Genomic DNA, 18,857 nt, shown 5'->3' on the forward strand with positions numbered 1-18,857 from the left:
AAGGATCTGATTCATCAAGGACCCTCTTTGTGTTGCACTCAGGTGGAGCCGACACGCTGTGCTAACACAACCACGGGGCGTGGCAGTCGCAGGACCGCTGGAGTTTATCAGGAGTAGGGACCCTGGGAGCTGCTGACTTTCCCAGAGAAACACCAAACAAAAACAAGTGCACAGCCCTGGGTGTCAACAGCTTTAAAATTTACTTAAGAAAATAAGGCAGCTTTCACAAGAAACGGGGTAGAAAAAAACAAAAGGGACATTTTAAAGCTGCAGTAAGCTCTGCAACAGGTTTTATAAAACAAGACTGTTGGTCTGTCTTTTTTAAGCTTGTTGAAGGTCCAGTTTGTTTATGTGTCCCTAAAGGAATCTGTTAGGGCATTCCTGAAATTTTACAAAGTATGTATTGGACACACAATCTTAAAGGTTCATTTCAATACAACAGGTTGCGCTGTGCCACACTAACACAGTAATCAAAGGGGAAAAATCTTCATTCACTGTTCATGAGACTTTTACTTGTACCAGTTAAGGAATAGTATACTGCATTGGTCTGTGAAGTGTAACATTCTATTCTGAAGTCATCATGATAGTATCATCCTCCGGAACTTTTCTTTTGAAAGTTGTATTTTGACCCTTTTGGTACACAGCAGTTTTCCTTTTTCATATATATATATATATATATATATATATATATATATATATATATATATATATATATATGAAGTAAAACCTGCTAAGTACAAATAAAAAAAATACAATTTCCATATGCAAATTCCAACTTTGCAGATTTCAGGTAGTTTTCTAGATTAGCTCGTAAATCCTTCTTAACAATAAAATTCACTTTGCTAACTTGAGGCTGTTCCAACTTTGTTATTTGCAACCCCCTTTTACGATGTCAGACTCCAAAGCATTTTTTTTTTTTATGTTTGTAAAGTCCAGCAATAAAAAGCAGCTTTGTGGTTTCTGAAATACTTTTACTCCAAACCGGGTCAATTAATGGTAGTTGTTTTTTTGTTAGCACTTAGTTAACCTGAACACCTATTTTCAGCACATCTGGTATGAACAAATAGGGCTAACTGCCACCCAGATATTCAGTATTGTGCTGTATGACAAATTGTGGTACTGCACATGCGCATTGTGCTAGAATGAGATTTATCCATAAAAACTTTAGTTGTCAGTCTTTCAAATGTACAAAACTCTTTGAAACGCCTGGGATAAGACTGACACACACACACACACAGAGACACTGAGACATAAACATACACTGATACATACACACAGAAGACACACACACGCTGAGACTGACACACACAAAGACAATGACAAACACACACAGTCACTTGGACAAAAAAAGTGTAAAATAAAAAATATATATATTTATTAAAAACAACTTAAAGGAACTGAAACTAATTTCTGAAAATGTCGATAACACGTCACGCTCTAATTTAAACAGCATTGGAATTGAATATTGCCATTGGGTGAGATGAAAGGTGTGTGTTGGTGGGGGTTTGCAGATGTGCAACCTTGAAGGCATGTTAAATGCTTACACTTCTTTTCAGAATATTTCATTTTGATACCATTGTGCTATACAGGAAACGATTACCAGAGACAATAGCAGAGCAGGGTTGTTTTATTAGGAACAATTAGAACATAACATAGACCCATCACAAGGCAGCACAATGCAAATTAGCTGAACCACGGGCCTTGTTGGCAGTCTAGTTTGTTTACATGAGCACTGAACCAAACCAGGGAGAATGCTCCAACTAGTTTCAGTGTGAATGGTTATTTATTAGCTTGGTTTGTTTTGTCTTTTTTTTTGTTTTAAATCCCCTAGGAAATGTTTAGCCTACTGCAGTGTGAGAAAAGGCATAGCAAAGTGTGGTAAAGCTTAGTGATGCACTGTAAAACTCTCTGTGAATCATAGATAAAGTATGGCAAGGCACACATATTCATAGGAGTTCATATTTAAAGTGGAGATGTATAAACTGGGCTGAAGACACTGAACGTCCATAAAGAAAAAATATATATTTCACAACTGCTCTCGCTGCAGCAGCAGTAAAGCTGTTTCTGTTTAGCTTCAGCATGTGAATCTACAGCACCACCTCCTGGTTGTACTGTGCAGTTTCTGTGTACTTTACTGGTATGTATACCGAGCATCAAAATAAACTTATCACTATTGTAACATATCAGTTAAAAAAAAAAAAAAAAAAAAAGTATATAAATGATGGACATTGACAAAATGTTTTTGGTTTCTTTTTAATCACCCGATCATTCAGCCTTGACCATGACACGCTTGAGTGACTAGGACTGAAACACATGCACTTAATCACCTAATTAATGAGACAGTTGATTGGACACTGGGTATGGAGTGATTTCAGCTGTTGAATTGCAAGATTGAATAAAAGTAAATTACGGAAAAAAAAATATGCCACGTGACGTCTGTCAAGAGAGCAGCGCCTTCGTGGGATCGGCATGTTGGAGGCTGGACTAGGGCAGCGTGCTGTGGCTCGCCGTCTTGGGTGCTCACAGCCAGCGATTTCAAACCTGGCGAGACGGTATAACCAGACACACTCTGTGAATGACAGGCTACGAACTGGGAGACCAAGAGTCCCAACACCTGCCCAAGATCGACAGATCATTTTGCAGCATCTTCGTTATGTCAATTGTTAATTAGCACAATAAAAAGTCACTGCACCTGCTCTAAAACAGAGTTTGTCATTTTACGATCACATCTAGTCCAGATATAAGTGATAAGTTTATTTTGATGCTCAAATATAAGTGATAAGTTTCTTTTGATGATCAGTATATATAAAAAGATTCTGCTTTCTGCTAAAAGGAACTTTCTAAGTGTCTTCCGTGTCTTTGAAGCTCAAAGCTACCAACAGAATCTTGTCTGTTTGCAATGAAGCAGCCTGCACAGACATCTGGAAGACTAGTAAACTGTGGTCACATTTAAACTATTGATTACAACTTATTCATCTGTTACAGGTGCATACAGTTTTTCATTTATAAATGTGTTTATGTTTTTTTTTTTATGATGCTATTTGCATGCTATCTTGTTATTTAATTCTAGACAATTTGTATTTGCCCCTAATTCTCATTTTATGCTCCTATTTGTACTGTGCGCGACAGCTTTCATATCAGTGTTTGCTCAATGACTCCATATGGAACGCAGAACGGGATCTGATTGATAGAGGCATCATGAGGTCAGTCTCGCTGAACACCTGTGCGTGTTATCCATTACCTGCCATCCTAATTACTTTATTAATGTATTGCATTCAGAATGATAGCATGCAAATGTAGAAAATGCACAAGTCATGCATATTTGTACTGTGCAAAATATATGTGCTGCTTTTCATTTTATTATACTTTATTAGCATTGTTGTACCACAATAGATATTTAGTAATTAAAACGCGCACAAGACAATGCTTGAGGTGGAATGAAAAGAGTACTGAATCTATTTGAGGGTGTTGTGCTTAACTATTGTCCTCTGCAGCTATCCTCTTCCCCATATTAGTTCTGTCTTAAAGGGTGTGACACTGTGTTCTCTCATGCCTCGTGTTGCACAGTCGGATCAGGTGACAAGGTTCATTTCCTCGGTGTTATATTTTAATGTGGTGCCAACTTGATTTCTGCAAAAGCAATAATGGTGCAATTAATGGTGTTTAAACATGTCCAGGCATGAGTGTGTGTGAGTAGTCCCATTATGTGGTTATGAATGTGTACATCAATTAAAGGTGCAGTGCTGCCAAATATTTTTTTTAACATAGTGTGTTATGCATTGGCAGGCATGTTGTGGGGGGGAGAGGGGAACGTCAACATGTTCTACATCATGGTTGAGTTCTCAGAATGGTGAATTGTATATTAAAAATACATCAAGGGGTTATGTTTTAGATTAGAATTGTACGTTATCTGGGGGACATTGCTAAATCAAGGCAATGGCTAAGACTGACTAAGCAACAACTATGCTTGCATTTTTCTTCTCTGTCAAGCAGATACTTGTTTTTATAAGTATAATTAGGCAAACGTGAGGCCTGCTTTTTAATGCATGATTTACGACAAGGATCTACATTTCCATACAGGACGCTGTACCTTTAAGTTCGAACCATCCTTTCACTATCCTGTTCCCGAGATGAGCGAATGATCACATGACCAAGCCACTGACATCACTCACTATCGCAACAGGGCAAGCGTACATTTTTGTGTGGCAAGTTCTGTGCAACAAAATTTAAAATAAAAAAAGGTTAAATAAATCGGGTTAAGTCTTTGATTACATGGCGTACTTAAGTTAGTAAGGATTTGGTCGCCGGACATTTAAAGCAAAAAAGTTAAACTACAATCAACCAGCTGAGTCCGGTAATTTTGAAGCTATTCAAGTGAGTTCACGTTTGTTTACCGTACTTGCACGACTGTATCACAAATATTTAAGTCTGATAAGGGCGTCTGCTAAGATATATATATATATATATATATATATATATATATATATATATATATATATATACAAATTAATTCCTATGTAAATAAAATTACAACAGCTTGGCAAAACAGTAATTTGAAATCTATATTTGCTCTACAATGCAGAACGCTAATTTATATTATATACAATAATTGCGTGTCGTTTGCTTCGTAAATACAGTATAATTGCAGTACACGCTGAATGCGGAAAAGACGGGAAGTTAAGAAGCAGACCGATTATTTACGGTACCTGTGTTGGGATGCTTACTGTCTATTTTATATTTGTATCTGTTTACTGTAATTTTGATAGATTGCTTCAGCTGTATGCTAATAATTCGAGGCATCCCGCTTTTCAGTTTCGGACTTCATCTGCATAACAACTCTTACAGTTAAACTTTTCTCTAATTTAATTATACCTTTGGAAATAAATATATGTAAAAACAAACAAACAAACTTTTTCCTTTGGTGTAGCTACATAACCTTGTGGCTGGCTGGCGGGCGGGGGGAAACCAAAAATATTTTTACACGTTCTTTTCAGTCTCAGACCATAAGGATCAACCGTGAAATGGCTGGTGTGAAATTGTTAGAAAAGCATGTATAATTAAATACAATGCCCAAGTTTTGATGAACTGCTCATGGAGACTGAACTGCCCTCTAAGCAAAGGCTCGTCCTCTGGCAATAAAGCTACTCTCTCTCTTTTTCATTATGAACATCAAACAATCTTTCTCTCTCTCACGCACAAACATACAGCCCCAGAGACATTTTGGAGAAGTAATTTTTTTTTGCAATCATGTTTTTCATATACCAACTGTGAAATAACTGTGCTGGAAGTCACGTGCCTCATTTCTTCATAATCAGGCTCGCGTCGTGTGACAATATTCCATTAGTCATTAAAAGTCAAAGCCTGCAATGTGATAAAGCAGGAGAGTGCACACGGGGTCAAACAGATAAGCATACATGACCTTATTACAGATCTGCATGACCCACTACATTCACCGTTTCTGACTTTAGTTGCAACATTAGCACCTTGTTTTTAATTTTACAAATCACTCCAACATACTGTAATTTAACCTTGCAATGATTTTAGTGTGGGGAATAGCTTGTCAACTTATCCCTGTTCCAAATGCAGTGTTAGAAATAAGACTCCTATTGCATAGCTGTTTTACCTGCGCCAGGTTTTACAGCAAGATTGATTAGCCACAGTGTACAGGTAACAAGCTCAGGTGTGTCTTATTAAATTCATATTAAAACCAGGAATGGATCAAACTGCTATGTAAAGTTTTTTTTTTTCCATTCCTGGGGGTTAGAGAGGGATAGTTCACCACTTCACAGCAGCAGAGCTGTTCAAAGTGGCATGTATTTCCTCGATTTTCATCTTGAGCGTTGCCTCTTTGAATCAAAAACATCCAGGATGTGGCTAGCTGTAATCTACCAGCTCAATTCACAACCACTTCCTGCCTCTGCACTGGTGCGGCCAAACGGCTGTGCCAATCCAGTTACCGACCCTTGTCCCACCACGATCCACTCTCCAGTCAAAACTCTCCTGTTCAGTGCAGTGAGAGGAGAAAGGGTTTACTGTGGAGAAATATGCTGTGAAAGGACCATCAGATGCAGGTTACAGGACTTTCTGAACAAAAGAATGCATGTTCTCGTTTCTACAGGGCTGAAGTCCAGCAGGTTCTCAATTGTGGTGGTGAGGCGAGGAGTCAATCAAATAAAACAGACCCACTCCCAAAAGGTTGACAATGGCTTTTTAAAACCGCAACGCACAGTACAATGGGGCTGTGTAGTGCAGTTACAGCTAATATATCATATATAATGACAGACGGTGTGAAACAATATTTCAAAACCACACACACACGTGTATACAGCGTATATGTTTTCGTGTGCCACTGTGTTAGACTTGTCTAATGAGGTGATTGTAATTCTTTGTAATTTCTCTCTGTTTCCTTCTCTAGGGTTGTGCTTTGAATAATCCTGTTAAATCTGGCCTAAGAAGCTGACCCATGAAAGCACACTTATTTTACCAGCAGGTAAATCAAAACTGAAATTTATTAAACAAATCATCACGACCAGGCTTGGGGTCATTACCTGTTTTTCAAATCCAATTCATTAAATATATATATATATATATATATATATATATATATATATATATATATATATATATATATATATATAAATTCCCAGTTCCAACACATCACTGACTACAACTAACAACGTGAATGAAAGCATTGCTGTATATAGATATGTCCCTAAAAAAAAAACTAATTGGAAATCAAAGGGTGAATTTAACAGCTCGTTTTTAAACTACGTTGTGCTGCATGCTAAAATATGTAGCGATGATTTTTTGCATTACAGCTGAAACCCTCAGCCATCCCAGATGAGATGACAGTTCACCACAGCACACAAGCCCTGAAGGTATGTGGATGCTGGGTTATGCTGTAGGCAGACTGTTGTATCATCTAACATCAGTACAGGGTTTTACCAATGCTAAGCATCACACTTGGGGTCAGTTAATAATTACAATGACAATTACAGAAGAATTGTTTGCTGCAATTGCAATGCTATTGTGTTCAATTAGTTACAATGAGGCTGCAGTAATTCCAATTGCAATGACCCTAAAAAGTGCCACCAAAAGTGGTTGAGAATACCACAATGATCGAATGACAAATAAATGTGTAACTGAACTGTAATCGATCAGTTATATGGTATAATTGTAACTGCAATGAATTATGAATTGCCCAGTGACTGTTGTAACTGGATAACGGTAAGCACTCAATGATATTACTGTCAGTAATACTAAAAGTTAGACCAACTTTTCTAGGTTTCAATATATTTTTCAAATGAAAAAAAAATGTTTTAATTCAGTAACAAACATTACATTGTAATTGCAGTCAATTGCGGGTTGCGCGATTTACAATGGCAATCCAACCCAGGTCTGCAAAGCGTATTTGCCTGTGTTCAGTATTACAGATGTGTCCTGCTGACCACCGGCCTGGTCGTTCTCCTGCTGGCCGTGATGTTGGTCCAGCTGCTGCTCTTCCCTCTGCTCCTCCCCCCTCTGAACCGCGCAGACGACATGCCGCTGCGACAGGAGGGCGGCTCCTGCAGTGACCCCTGCAGGTGGGTGGAGTGAACAACACTGTGTAGACCAGAGCTTCTCAAACCCAATCCTCGGGACCCCGACCCCAGTATCTTCTGGTTTTCGTTTCTAACTGAACCCTTAATTGAACTGATAATTTTGCATAATTAGACCTTGAATTGTTTTCAGCTCTTAACCAGTTGCAGATTTCAACTATAAAATCGTATAAGTAACTTGAAATCTGCAACTTTTTTAGGAGCTGAGGACAATTAAAAAGGCCTAAGTAAGCAAATTACTACTTAAATTAAGCAATTGAAAGCTCTGTTGGAATGAAAACCAGAAGACACTGGGGTCCCGAGTACCAGGTTCAAGAAGCCCTGTTGTAGACCACAGGATTGCCATTTACCAGGCGGCACCAGAGCACCCTCTTGTGGTCGAATGTGTTACTTCAGTTATGTCTTACAATAAAGTAGAATGCCTTTTCAGTGAATACGTCATGTGCAAGGTGTCTCTTATTGTGTAAGAGATCTTGTGCAGTTTGGTCGACAGGACCGTAAAGCAGAGCTGGTTTAGTCGAGTAATGCATGCAGGACTTTTTAAATTAGAGGTGGTGTTCTATGCACGGGATGACATCTGTACACTGGATAAGAGGTACTGGAATTTGGGTAAGTACTTGATGATATGTCATTTATAACCAGGTATAAAGTGGCTTTGGGTGATCATCCTGCGCACAGCATTAGATTTTAAAGCTTGCTTCAAGCCACTGAAGTAAGGGTGACCCCCTCCTTGTTCCTCTTGAGCTAACCCTTACAGCAGGTAGCTTGTTTCTGCAGCCAGTACTGACCGCCGCTCCCTTGCTGTGTTACAGGATAGTGCTGGTGGAGAGCATCCCAGAAGGGCTGGTCTACAACTCCAGCACCCCCAACCCTTCCATCTACCAGGCCTGGATGAACCTGATTGGAGAGGCCCGAAGCAGCGTGGACATCGCCTCTTTCTATTGGACGATGACCAACGAGGACACGGAGACCGAAGAGCAGACGGCCTGGCAGGTAGGGAGGTTACAACGGAGGGCCATTGAGAGACGCCAGCTTTGGAGCGTCGAGGAACGCCTCAGAGTTTTTGTTAGTGTGTTCTGTGGTTGATCACTGGAGCCAGCATCAACGCCGTTGCACCAAGGAGGCCTCAAATAGGTTGATCCCTGGAGCCAGCTACTCTCATGTAATAAAAATGTGAATTGAGAATCTGCCCTGCTTCTCTTCCCTCAGGGGGAGAGGGTCCTGAAAGAGCTAGTGAAGTTGCCAGGGTACGGGGTCTCAGTACGGGTTGCTGTCAACACCCCGAAAGCCTCTCAGCCTCAGAATGACCTGCAGGCCCTGCTGGACGGAGGTAAGCGAGCGCTGGGGTCACTTCCCAGGTAACTGGCTGGCTGCACAGGCCCAAGCTACACATTATAAAGCAGATTATAATAATCTACATAAGACACTTAATATAAACAGTTTAAGAGCTAAATAAGACTTCTCTATTGGACAGCCTTACATTATTATACTTAGTAATGTTAATAAAGGGGTCAATACAATACATAAGACTTCACATTGAGGCCTTTTGGCTGAACATATAAGTAGGTTTTCATTTTAGTAGTACGATGCATCTGTTTCTATCATTAATAAACCCCATTGTTTAGCTTGAGTAGGTACAGAGATAGGGAGCTAGGCTAATCCAAGGACTAAAGGACTCATTAAAAGTTGCGTGTGGGGATGATGGAGTTGAAGTTTGTGTAATCATAGATGGTACAACAGATGAGTCGCCTACCGTGATCTCTTGCGAGTTTCGACCCATGACAGTTATAGCTAGTCTGCATCTTTGGCTATGACTTCTGGTAGACACGTGTGTGTGTGTGTGTCTGGTGTTGTTTTTCTCAGGTGCTGTCATTCGTAAGGTGAACCTGCTCAAGCTGACGAATGGTGTCTTGCACACCAAGTTCTGGGTGGTGGACAAGAAACACGTTTTCATCGGGAGCGCCAACATGGACTGGAGATCGCTGACGCAGGTGAGAATCCCACACGCGGCCTGATGGCGTTTCAGAATCTATTCAGTTCATCTGAACGATACCAGGGTGTCCAATCACAGTCCTGGAGGGACATTCCACTACAGGTTTACCAGGTGATAGAATTAACTACTTCAGGGTCTGGATGGACAGCTCTGGCTAAACGTTTTGCATCACGCTATAGAATGAACACATTTTGCTCGAATAAAACCTGCTGAATAATGTTACGTTAACATATTGAATTCCATACTGCTTTGTAGTTTTCCACATACTTAAGGAAACACTGACAAATTGAAAAATGTCACATTTCGAAATCTAACGTGAAATACTGTTCTACAATTATGGCTTCCGGTAGACTTCTGCGATATCATTTTGTAGTTTCTTTGATTACAAGATGTTAAATAAAAAATCTAAATTATGTTCATACAGTTATTTATTTTATTTTTTTAAAATGATGTCTCAGTCCTAAAATTCTAGGTGATGCTAAACTTTTGGCCACAGCTGTAGGTTTAATTGGTTCAATAATTTAGAACAGGGTTGGAACAAAGACCAGGAGTGGAAGGGCCGACTTTGGAAAGAGTAAACCTTTAAAATAAGGAGACTGATGGCGTGTCTTCATTTCTTAAGTGTGTTTTTCTCTAACAGTAAGTAAAATGCCAGGTTTGGTTCTGAATAATGCTCTCCTCTCTCCCTCTCCCTTCTCTCCAGGTAAAGGAGTTGGGGGCCGCTGTGTATAACTGCAGTTGCTTGGCTCAGGACTTGGGGAAGATCTTTGAAGCCTATTGGTTCCTGGGACAGCCTGACGCCACTGTCCCCTCCCATTGGCCCAGTAACTACTCCACCCCCTTCAACAAGGACACACCCCTTGAGGTGCCTCTCAATGGGACCTCGTCCAGCGTTTACCTGTCGGTGAGCAAGCAAGCAAGGAAACATAGCGACACTGAGTCAGACTTGAAGTCAAAACGCTTCAAATTCGAGAGGTTGATCAACCTGTAACCAGCCGAGATGAGAAACAGCAACAATATATTTTGAGCATTTTACAGCACAAGAAATCCATGGTTATTGATTGTGGTGCTGTAAAATGCTCTAAAAAAATCCAGCTGCAGCTTATGAGGCTGTATGTACACAGCTATGACCAAAGGTTTTGCATCACCTTATTGGATAAGATATGACTACCGGCTTGTTAAATTCTATTGAATTCCGTGCTGTGTTTCAGAGCGCCCCTCCAGCGCTATGTCCACAAGGAAGGACCCAGGACCTGCAATCCATTCTCAGTGTCATCGAGGATGCGCAGGACTTTGTGGACATCGCTGTCATGAACTACCTCCCCACCATGGAGTACTCGCACCCCAAAAGGTGCCTGCATAATCGCATTCAGTTTTACACTCAAATTGCCTTTGATTCCTGCACACGTTTGCTACGTAGCCGCCCTTGTGCTCTGTGCTTCATCAGAAGCCAGGCATTGTTTGCTTACCAGTTTGTCTGCATTGTATAAGGTAAAGTAACTGCAGACACAAGCTTCTCTCCTTGTAGCTTTCTGGCCACTCTGTGAACTTCAAAGCCATCTTTCTCCAGCTGCTGAGTGGTATGAATGTCATTGTATAAATGCTCTATTAGCAAGTGTGAGTCTGCTCAAGTACTCTGCTGAATTTAAGGGGAAGAGAGTTTTGTGCATTGTGTTGATGTGTACGTTTCTGTGTGTGTGAGTTTGTTTGTGTGTGTGTTTGTGTCTCTGCTCTCTTAGCCTGTGTGCCTCCCTTCCTCAGGTACTCAGTTGAATTGAAAAGGAGTCTGTGTGTCTGTGTGTCTCTGTGTTTGCTCTCTAACTCAGAGTGTCTCTCCTCCTTCTCAGGTACTGGGCCACCATCGACAATGAGCTGCGCCGGGCTGCGTACGAGAGGCGTGTGCGCGTGCGCCTGCTCATCAGCTGCTGGTCTCACTCCCAGTCTGTCATGTTCCCCTTCCTGCGCTCGCTGGCTGCCGTCAACGACCGCAAGAGCTGGCTGGACATCCAAGTGGTGAGGCGCCTGTCTGTCTGTCACTGACAGCTCTGCTTGACCACAAGAGCTCTGCCTAGCTAGAAAGCTAAACCTTTTTTTATTATTATTTATTTTTTTAAATAGGTGGTAAGTTCAATGCATCCTGGTGTTTATTCCAACAAGGGGCTGTTGCAGTTAACTTTAGATTGATCACAATGTACAGATAGCAGGGCCAATACTACCCAATACAGCAGTGTGAAAATTTATTAGAACACCCAGTTGCTTCTGTATTAGACCCCCCCATTGCTTCTGTAGTTTTGATTTGTTGTGCATATGACTTTTTAGAAGTTGTTTTAAGATGCCTAATTAAAGCACAAACTGTTCTAACATTTTCACACACAAGTGCCTTTTGTTTCTATATCACTTTCTGACCGGAAATTGAAATTCTCACACCCGGAAGATTTCATGAGGGTAGGTATATAAAGGACATAAGTGACAAATCTTGAGGTGTGGTAATAAATTTGCACCCTACTGTATCTAAAAGAGCAAAACATGCACTGTAAGCGTGCCTTTTAACTGAAATTGTAGCTGATTTCAAGACGCCCATTTGATCGCTAATGTAAACTATTAGTAGCATGGCTATTAATCCCATAATGATTATTATTCCCATTGCTGCTACACTGTCTGGTAGCAACCTTGTTCTGTCTCTTTGCTTCACAGAAGCTCTTCGTGGTCCCCTCCACTCAGGCACAAGCACAGATCCCTTTTGCCAGAGTCAACCACAACAAGTACATGGTGACTGACAAGGTGGCCTATATCGGTAGGTGCAGTATACTGAAACACCACCCGGGGGAGTCGATGAGCCATGTCCCTCTGGTTGATCAAGTTCTATCAATCCGTGCATGTGTAAAAACCTGTGTGTGGCTTTAGAAGCTATTTCATTGAAACCAAACCACATGTGCTGTAGCGTTATAATGGCTTGTGAGACATTGGTTCTACATTTAGCAGACACTTTTATTCAAAGCGACTTAGAGACTCGGGGGTGAGCTGTGTTTCATCAACAACAGCTGTTGCTGCTGCAGAGTCACTTGCAATAGGACCTCCTTATCCGAAAGACGGAGTGACTTGCTCAGGGTCACACACAGCGAGTCAGTGACTGAGCCGGGATTGAACCTCCTGGTCACAAGGCCCTTTGACCACTGGATTTCTTTTTTTTTTTTTATTTCTCCTGCAGGCACATCTAACTGGTCCGGGGATTATTTCCTGCACACTGCAGGCTCGGCGCTGGTGGTGAATCAGACAGCGTCCCGATCCAGCGAGCAGACAGTGCAGGAGCAGCTGCAGGCCGTGTTTCAGAGGGACTGGGAGTCCGTCTACAGCACCCAGCTCAGCCAGGACACCGACATCAGCGCCATCTGCGCAGTGAAGTGAGAGCCGAGAGGAACACAGACACACTGCCCAGAGCTCTGGAGAAACAGCCTACCTCCCCAGGGAAAGAGCATGTCTCAACTGCCTCCCAAATGGAACCCGCAATAATATAGCGCCTTTTATTCTGTTACCAGCAGTGCGCTGGGGTAGAACACAGTCGTTTTGCACTGAAACACTGCATACAACAGATATTTATATATATTTTGTATTTCTTATTTACAAAGCAAAGTAATTGCTAAACTGAAAACTGATTGTTTTAATAATTAGCTAAAACCTTTCGGATTCCGCCTTCTTCAGATAGCATGGTAGAAATAGCCGGGTGGACTAGGTGAGTCTACCTAGCTTTTCCTATCATGGTGAAGGCAAAAGCCGAAATGTTGTAGCTAATTATTAAAACGGTGTGTTTTTAGTTTTAACAATGACTTTCCTTCTACATTAAATATTCCTGTGGGTTATTTTTTAAGACTGTAATAATTGCTTATTGAAATTCCACTTGGTGTTTTTAACCCTAATGAGTACATTTAGTTTTTAAGATATGCAGTGGGACAAGTATTGTTTCAGCCTCAAGATCAAATGTGGACAGAGTTCGATTCTGAAGGATGCCGTTTGGAAATAGTTCAGGAAATGCATCTTTGTAACTCTGGAAAGTAATTGTATTGTATTTTGTAATAAAAAAGTTGAGTGAGAGCTGTCATGCTGGTTGTCATTCTAAAGCCGGTGGAAGCAGCTGAGCAACATTGCTGTGAAATTACTTACTCTAAATATGGCCCAAACAAGTGTCTATTAATCACACTGCAAACTATTTGATTGCTGGTGTTGGGCAACTGGTCTGTCAAGAATATAACCTTTCCCTGCACTGTATAATCATCAGCATATAAAATAATCCAACTTTATATAAAGTCTTAATTATATTGTATCATTTTATTCCATATAAATATGCTTTTTGTTCTGGTTAACTATATGCTGTAAGAATAGCAGGCATATATAGTACTATCTGTAACAAATGTTTGTTGAGTCACACTGCTTTATAAATATTGTATTTTACAGCATACTGACACCAACAATACAAAACACCGATCCACAAGCAGAGGAGAACTGGAAGCATATTAATAGTTAGTCATTTAGCAGACGCTTTTATCCAAAGCAATTTACAGAGACTAGGGGGTGAACTATGCATCACAACTGCTGCTGCAGAGTCGCTTACCACAGGACCTTGGTTTTGGATAGAGCACAATAAACTTGCAGAATCACACAGACCAAGTCAGTGGCTGAGCTGGGATTGAACTGGGAACCTACTGGTAACAAGCCCCTTTCTCTAACCACTGGACCACCAAGCCTCCTTAGTGACAAGATCTGGTACCTGTTTGTTTATAAATTCACCCCTGTTAAATAAGAATTAAACATTTGATACAAGCTAGCTGATACAAAGAAATGTCAGCTATCAAAAATCTAGCCTGGGTGTGTAATATGCTGGATGTCACAAGCAAGACGTTATTCCCCCCCCCCCCCCCCCCCCCCCCCCCATATGGGCATTAATAAGGATTTAAAATAACACTTTTAAAACCTTGGAATAAAAAAAAAAAAAACCTGCTTTTTACTACATGGCTACATTAAAACTGAAACAAAACAAGATGCGTCACATTAATTTTTATTCTGTAGCTGCTTTTTTTTTTTTAATAGAAAATCGTTATAGAATGGAGCTTTTTAAACAAGGTAGGTACTTAAAAATAAAACTGGCGATGTTTCTCTGGTTCACTCAACCACAGTACATTACAGAAGTGCTTTGCTGGATACATTAGCAATCGATCAAACTTAAAATACTCAAAACGCGTGGTATCTTATTACATAGGAGACGAGAACGCTGGAAATAGAGCGGGTCTCTCAAGAACGATTCTCCTGGGGTTTTTTTTGGCTCCCCAGGTGCAGGTAATGGTGGTGGCTGCTGTTTCTGGGTGGCACCTCATACTTCATGTGGTTTGCTCCTGCCCCTGTTCCTGGGCTCCAGTCTCCAGTGGTGGACCATCCATTGTCATAACTACTGTCTGACTCCTCTGGTTCAAAGAAACTGTACTGGGCTCCATGCTAGAGAAAACAGAACAGATATACAGTAACATACCCCCTTCAGTCACTTGTGTTCATAAGTGCACCATGTTAAGTTTCCTATCTATGTATCTATTTTGTTATGCATACTGCATACAGCCATGGCCAAAAGTTTTGCAACACCTGGAATTTTAGGATTGAGACATAATAAAAAAAAAAAAAACATATATGAACATAATTTAGACCTTTTTTATTTAACATCATGTAATCAAAGATAGCAAAAGTCTACCAGAAGCCATAATAAACACAAATTAGTAATTCTATAATGAATATAAATATAAACATTTTTGCATTGCAAAGATTTTTCTGAAGGTCATTCGACTTTATGAAGCAAAATTTGTTAATTTTATAGGATGATGCTAAACTTTTGGCCATAGCTGTATGTATCTGTTTCATAATGTGTGCTACGTATATTTTTTTCACAGTGTGTACAATCCCCTTAAAGGGATGCAAAGCAAGGCTTTCAAATCTTTTTTTTTTTTTTTTGCAACATTATCACAGAAATGCATACAATTGTTTAACAATTACCAATGGTCATATTCAGAACCGTTGAGTGTTAATAGTTTCTCAGATTGAAAATGAACCCTCAAAGTGCTTTCAGCTAACAAAATACTTCATACATCTTACCTGTTGTCCCATATCTATTCACTATACAGGCCACAAATGTGCGGTTTCAAAAGAAACATTTTATATTGCAAATGTTACATTTTAAGTGTTGTTTCTTAAACACATCACCCTGATAAAAGTTCCCTATAGTAAAAGCATAGCAATGTGTAATTAAGCATGCTGGAATCATGGTAAAGCATTGTAAAAATAGCAAGGTATGGTAAAGCCAAACCAGGGTAAAGCCATGGGAAAACTGCAAAAATACACTGGTAAACTTTTATATGGGTAGTATAGATTGCTTACCTTCTTCAAACATATGGTTTCATTTTTCTTATAGTAATTTCACTCTTAAGCCAAATCACAGCCAGATTTTCTGGTGTGGAATTTTAAATTATACTGTTTTGAAAGAAACATGTTACAGGAAAACCAATCTGGTGTTAAAGTTTTTATGCCTTATTCTTAATTAATTAATACATGTTTCACTTCCCTTCATCAGTGTCTCCTGGGTCAGAGGATTTTACTGGGTTGAAAGCATGTCAATCAACAGGGGGAGCAGCTGGTTGGTTAATGACAGGAAATAAGCCTGGTGACCAAGCAAGTTCAACACAAATAAAAGCATGGCTTGCAAAGAGAGACTTATTCAAACAAGTGCTGCACCAGCTTTAAAATAAAATTGACTGCAACATGTGTTTTTTTCAAAGCTGGACATGTGAGACAAATATACCAACCAGAAGGGTGTAGCAGGTAAGATTTATGGAATTATTAGCTACAACAGCCCAATGTTCTTGTTATACTAGTACCTGTGTGGCAGAGTACTCCTGCGGTGGTTTCATGACTGAGTTATCCTCCTGTTTATCCACAAATTCTGGAATGAAGGACGGATTCTTTGAGGAGGGACTGCCAGAATCCTTTTGATTTGTACAGGGACAGCCTCCCTCAGCGGTCTCCTGCCCAAGCAGAATCAGCTTCCTAAAAGTGGGGTCTGACTTAGAGTGCCGTGAAGCCTGCTTCTTAGCTCCGTAACGGCTGTTCTGGTAGGCCAAAACCGGCTGCCGTCTTGTGCCATTGCTGCTGCTATGGTGGTGGTGCCTGGGGAGCTCCTGGTGGCTTGAGATGGACTCCATGGAGGTAGAAGGTTGATAACCCCCTCCTGGTCCACCTTCACCCCAGAGGTTCATTGCAGCTTCCAGCTCTGACTCGTCAATCCTTAGACCATCCATCTTGTCAATGGTCCTCTGCACGTTAGCGACCACAGCGACCTGTTGGGCCGAATCGTTCTGGCAACACTCGTCTCCCGAGTTCTGATCCTCGGTCATGCGGTAACTGTATTTCTCCTCGTCTTCCTGGCTGATCTGGTAGCTCAAAGCTTCCTGGAAGCCTAGCATGGACATCTCGCAGTACTTGGAGTGAAGCAAGGTGATCTTGAGGTGCTGCATGGTCACAAAGGGGTGCTGCAGAGCCGAGCTGGGGTTGATGCGTTCGTGGGAGTCCAGGGTCAGCATCCTCTTCAGGAGCTCCACCATGCTCTTGCGGTCGCTGATGGCGGCCAAGGCTTCGTCGTCTTGGAAGGCAGCTACCTTCGGGGCGTTCACATTCTCCAGTTCGTCCAGCGAGCTCAGAACGTACTTCCTCCTCTCCTGGTGGGCCTTGCCCTGCCCTCCTTTGCCCTGCGGAAGATCCTCAATGGAGGACTTCAGCTGCCACTGGTGTGTGCCTCTGGAGGTCCTGGTCCACTTGAAGAACTGGTGGGTCTTGCTGGCTGCGTTGAGCAGGTGGGTTTTGGGCATGCCCTGGGTCTTACAGATGAAGCTGACCTGTTCAAGCTCATTATCCCCTGGGTACAGGGGCCAGCCCAGGTATAGTTCAGCCATCACGCAGCCCAGAGACCACATGTCCACCTTCTCACAGAACGGCAGACCCAACAGGATTTCTGGAGACCTGTAGAACCTGAATGGGAGATTGTGTGGTCAGCAGGGCTTATTGAGGTACACAGGGAATTGAGCGTTTACTGTTCAAATGATTTCTTCCTAAAATACATTTGAGAGTGACTCAAGTATCACAAGGAGAAAACTGACAATTTGGATGACCAGATCCAACGTATCGGTTCGTTTTAAACCTGTTTCGTGCACAGGAAAAGTTAACATCAGTTTCATTTCTGAGACACATTGTGTCATTTTTTTCACACTTCAAACCATTGTTTAGCTGCAACAGAGACCAAACGACTCCCTGGAATACAAAAAATAACAAACAAACCTGGATTGAATGTAGGGCTCCTTGACGTAACGCACTTCATTGAAGATGCTTGCTGAGCCGAAATCGATGACCTTCACTCTGAAGGGGAACCTGCAGTGATCCACAATCATGATGTTCTCAGGCTTGAGGTCGGCATGGATGATGGTCAGCTCCTTGAGCTTGACCAGGGCTTTGAGGACCTGGAAGATGATGGTCCGGATGTGCCTCACAGGCAGAGGGCTGAAGCTGTTTTCCTTCTGCAGGTCAAAGAGATTCTTCTCCATGAGCTCGAAGACCAGATAGTGTTGGCTCTCGTCGTGGAAAGCTTCGTAAAATGTCACAATGTGGCAGTCGTCCAGGCTGACTTTGGAAATGGCGGCCAGGAGTTTCAGCTCGTTTTTAATAATCCGGCTCCTATAAGCATCGCTTTTAAGGATCTTTACAGCAACCATCTCCCCGTTACCTCGCTTCCAACATTTAGCCACTTCCCCAAAAGTGCCTTTCCCTAAAGTCATGAGGATATCATACGTCTCTGTTTCGGAGTAGATAACCGACATCTTGTTCTGTTTTCCTTCTTGGTGCCTGATCATTCTTGTCCCCCAAGAGCTATCCTACTTTTTCTTCTTTTCTCTCTTTTTCCTATTCTTTTTTTCTTTGTCTTCTGTCTATATAGATGGAAGTATAGTAAATGTGCAGACTTTCTGAGAGACTGATCAAGTACAGCCTTGTGTTCCAATCATATTTTAGAATGTTACATGTGACAAGTGGAATTCCACTGTTCCTATGCACAGAAGTTCTATTTTGGCTTCATTTATTTCAAAGAGATCTTTCAGAGACTGGAATAAAGTTACAGCAACATATAAAAAGCTGTATTACCTGCTTAGTACATGACATGACAACTGAAAAGAAAAGGGTCGGACCATTCT

General features: G+C 41.2%; 2 protein-coding genes across 5 annotated transcripts; one reads left to right on the top strand and one right to left on the bottom strand.

Annotated features, from left to right (window-relative positions):
* Positions 1-2,738: 2,738 nt before the first annotated feature.
* On the top strand, positions 2,739-13,680 carry LOC117415062 (5'-3' exonuclease PLD3-like). 4 transcript variants are annotated; one of them, XM_059026658.1, is made up of 13 exons: positions 2,739-2,985; positions 3,130-3,203; positions 6,416-6,490; positions 6,819-6,878; positions 7,426-7,583; positions 8,411-8,591; positions 8,808-8,928; positions 9,462-9,589; positions 10,295-10,495; positions 10,803-10,942; positions 11,439-11,604; positions 12,286-12,385; positions 12,800-13,680. In XM_059026658.1, the coding sequence occupies exons 3-13, from the start codon at positions 6,464-6,466 to the stop codon at positions 12,994-12,996; spliced, it is 1,479 nt and encodes a 492-aa protein (XP_058882641.1). In that variant the 5' UTR covers positions 2,739-2,985; positions 3,130-3,203; positions 6,416-6,463; the 3' UTR covers positions 12,997-13,680. The 4 variants fall into 4 exon arrangements, with proteins under 4 accessions (XP_058882641.1, XP_058882643.1, XP_058882642.1 ...); XM_059026660.1 differs by lacking the exon at positions 3,130-3,203; XM_059026659.1 differs by lacking the exon at positions 2,739-2,985 and having other exon boundaries at positions 3,111-3,203.
* A 954-nt stretch (positions 13,681-14,634) lies between these two features.
* Positions 14,635-18,642, bottom strand: LOC117416034 (homeodomain-interacting protein kinase 4-like). The gene is made up of 3 exons (XM_034027052.3): positions 17,953-18,642; positions 16,500-17,646; positions 14,635-15,075 (listed from the first exon to the last, which is right to left on the bottom strand). The coding sequence occupies exons 1-3, from the start codon at positions 18,519-18,521 to the stop codon at positions 14,875-14,877; spliced, it is 1,917 nt and encodes a 638-aa protein (XP_033882943.2). The 5' UTR covers positions 18,522-18,642; the 3' UTR covers positions 14,635-14,874.
* Positions 18,643-18,857: the final 215 nt, after the last annotated feature.

The sequence above is a fragment of the Acipenser ruthenus genome, chromosome 7 (assembly GCF_902713425.1).
Source record: "Acipenser ruthenus chromosome 7, fAciRut3.2 maternal haplotype, whole genome shotgun sequence".
NCBI classification, from domain to species: Eukaryota; Metazoa; Chordata; class Actinopteri; order Acipenseriformes; family Acipenseridae; genus Acipenser; species Acipenser ruthenus.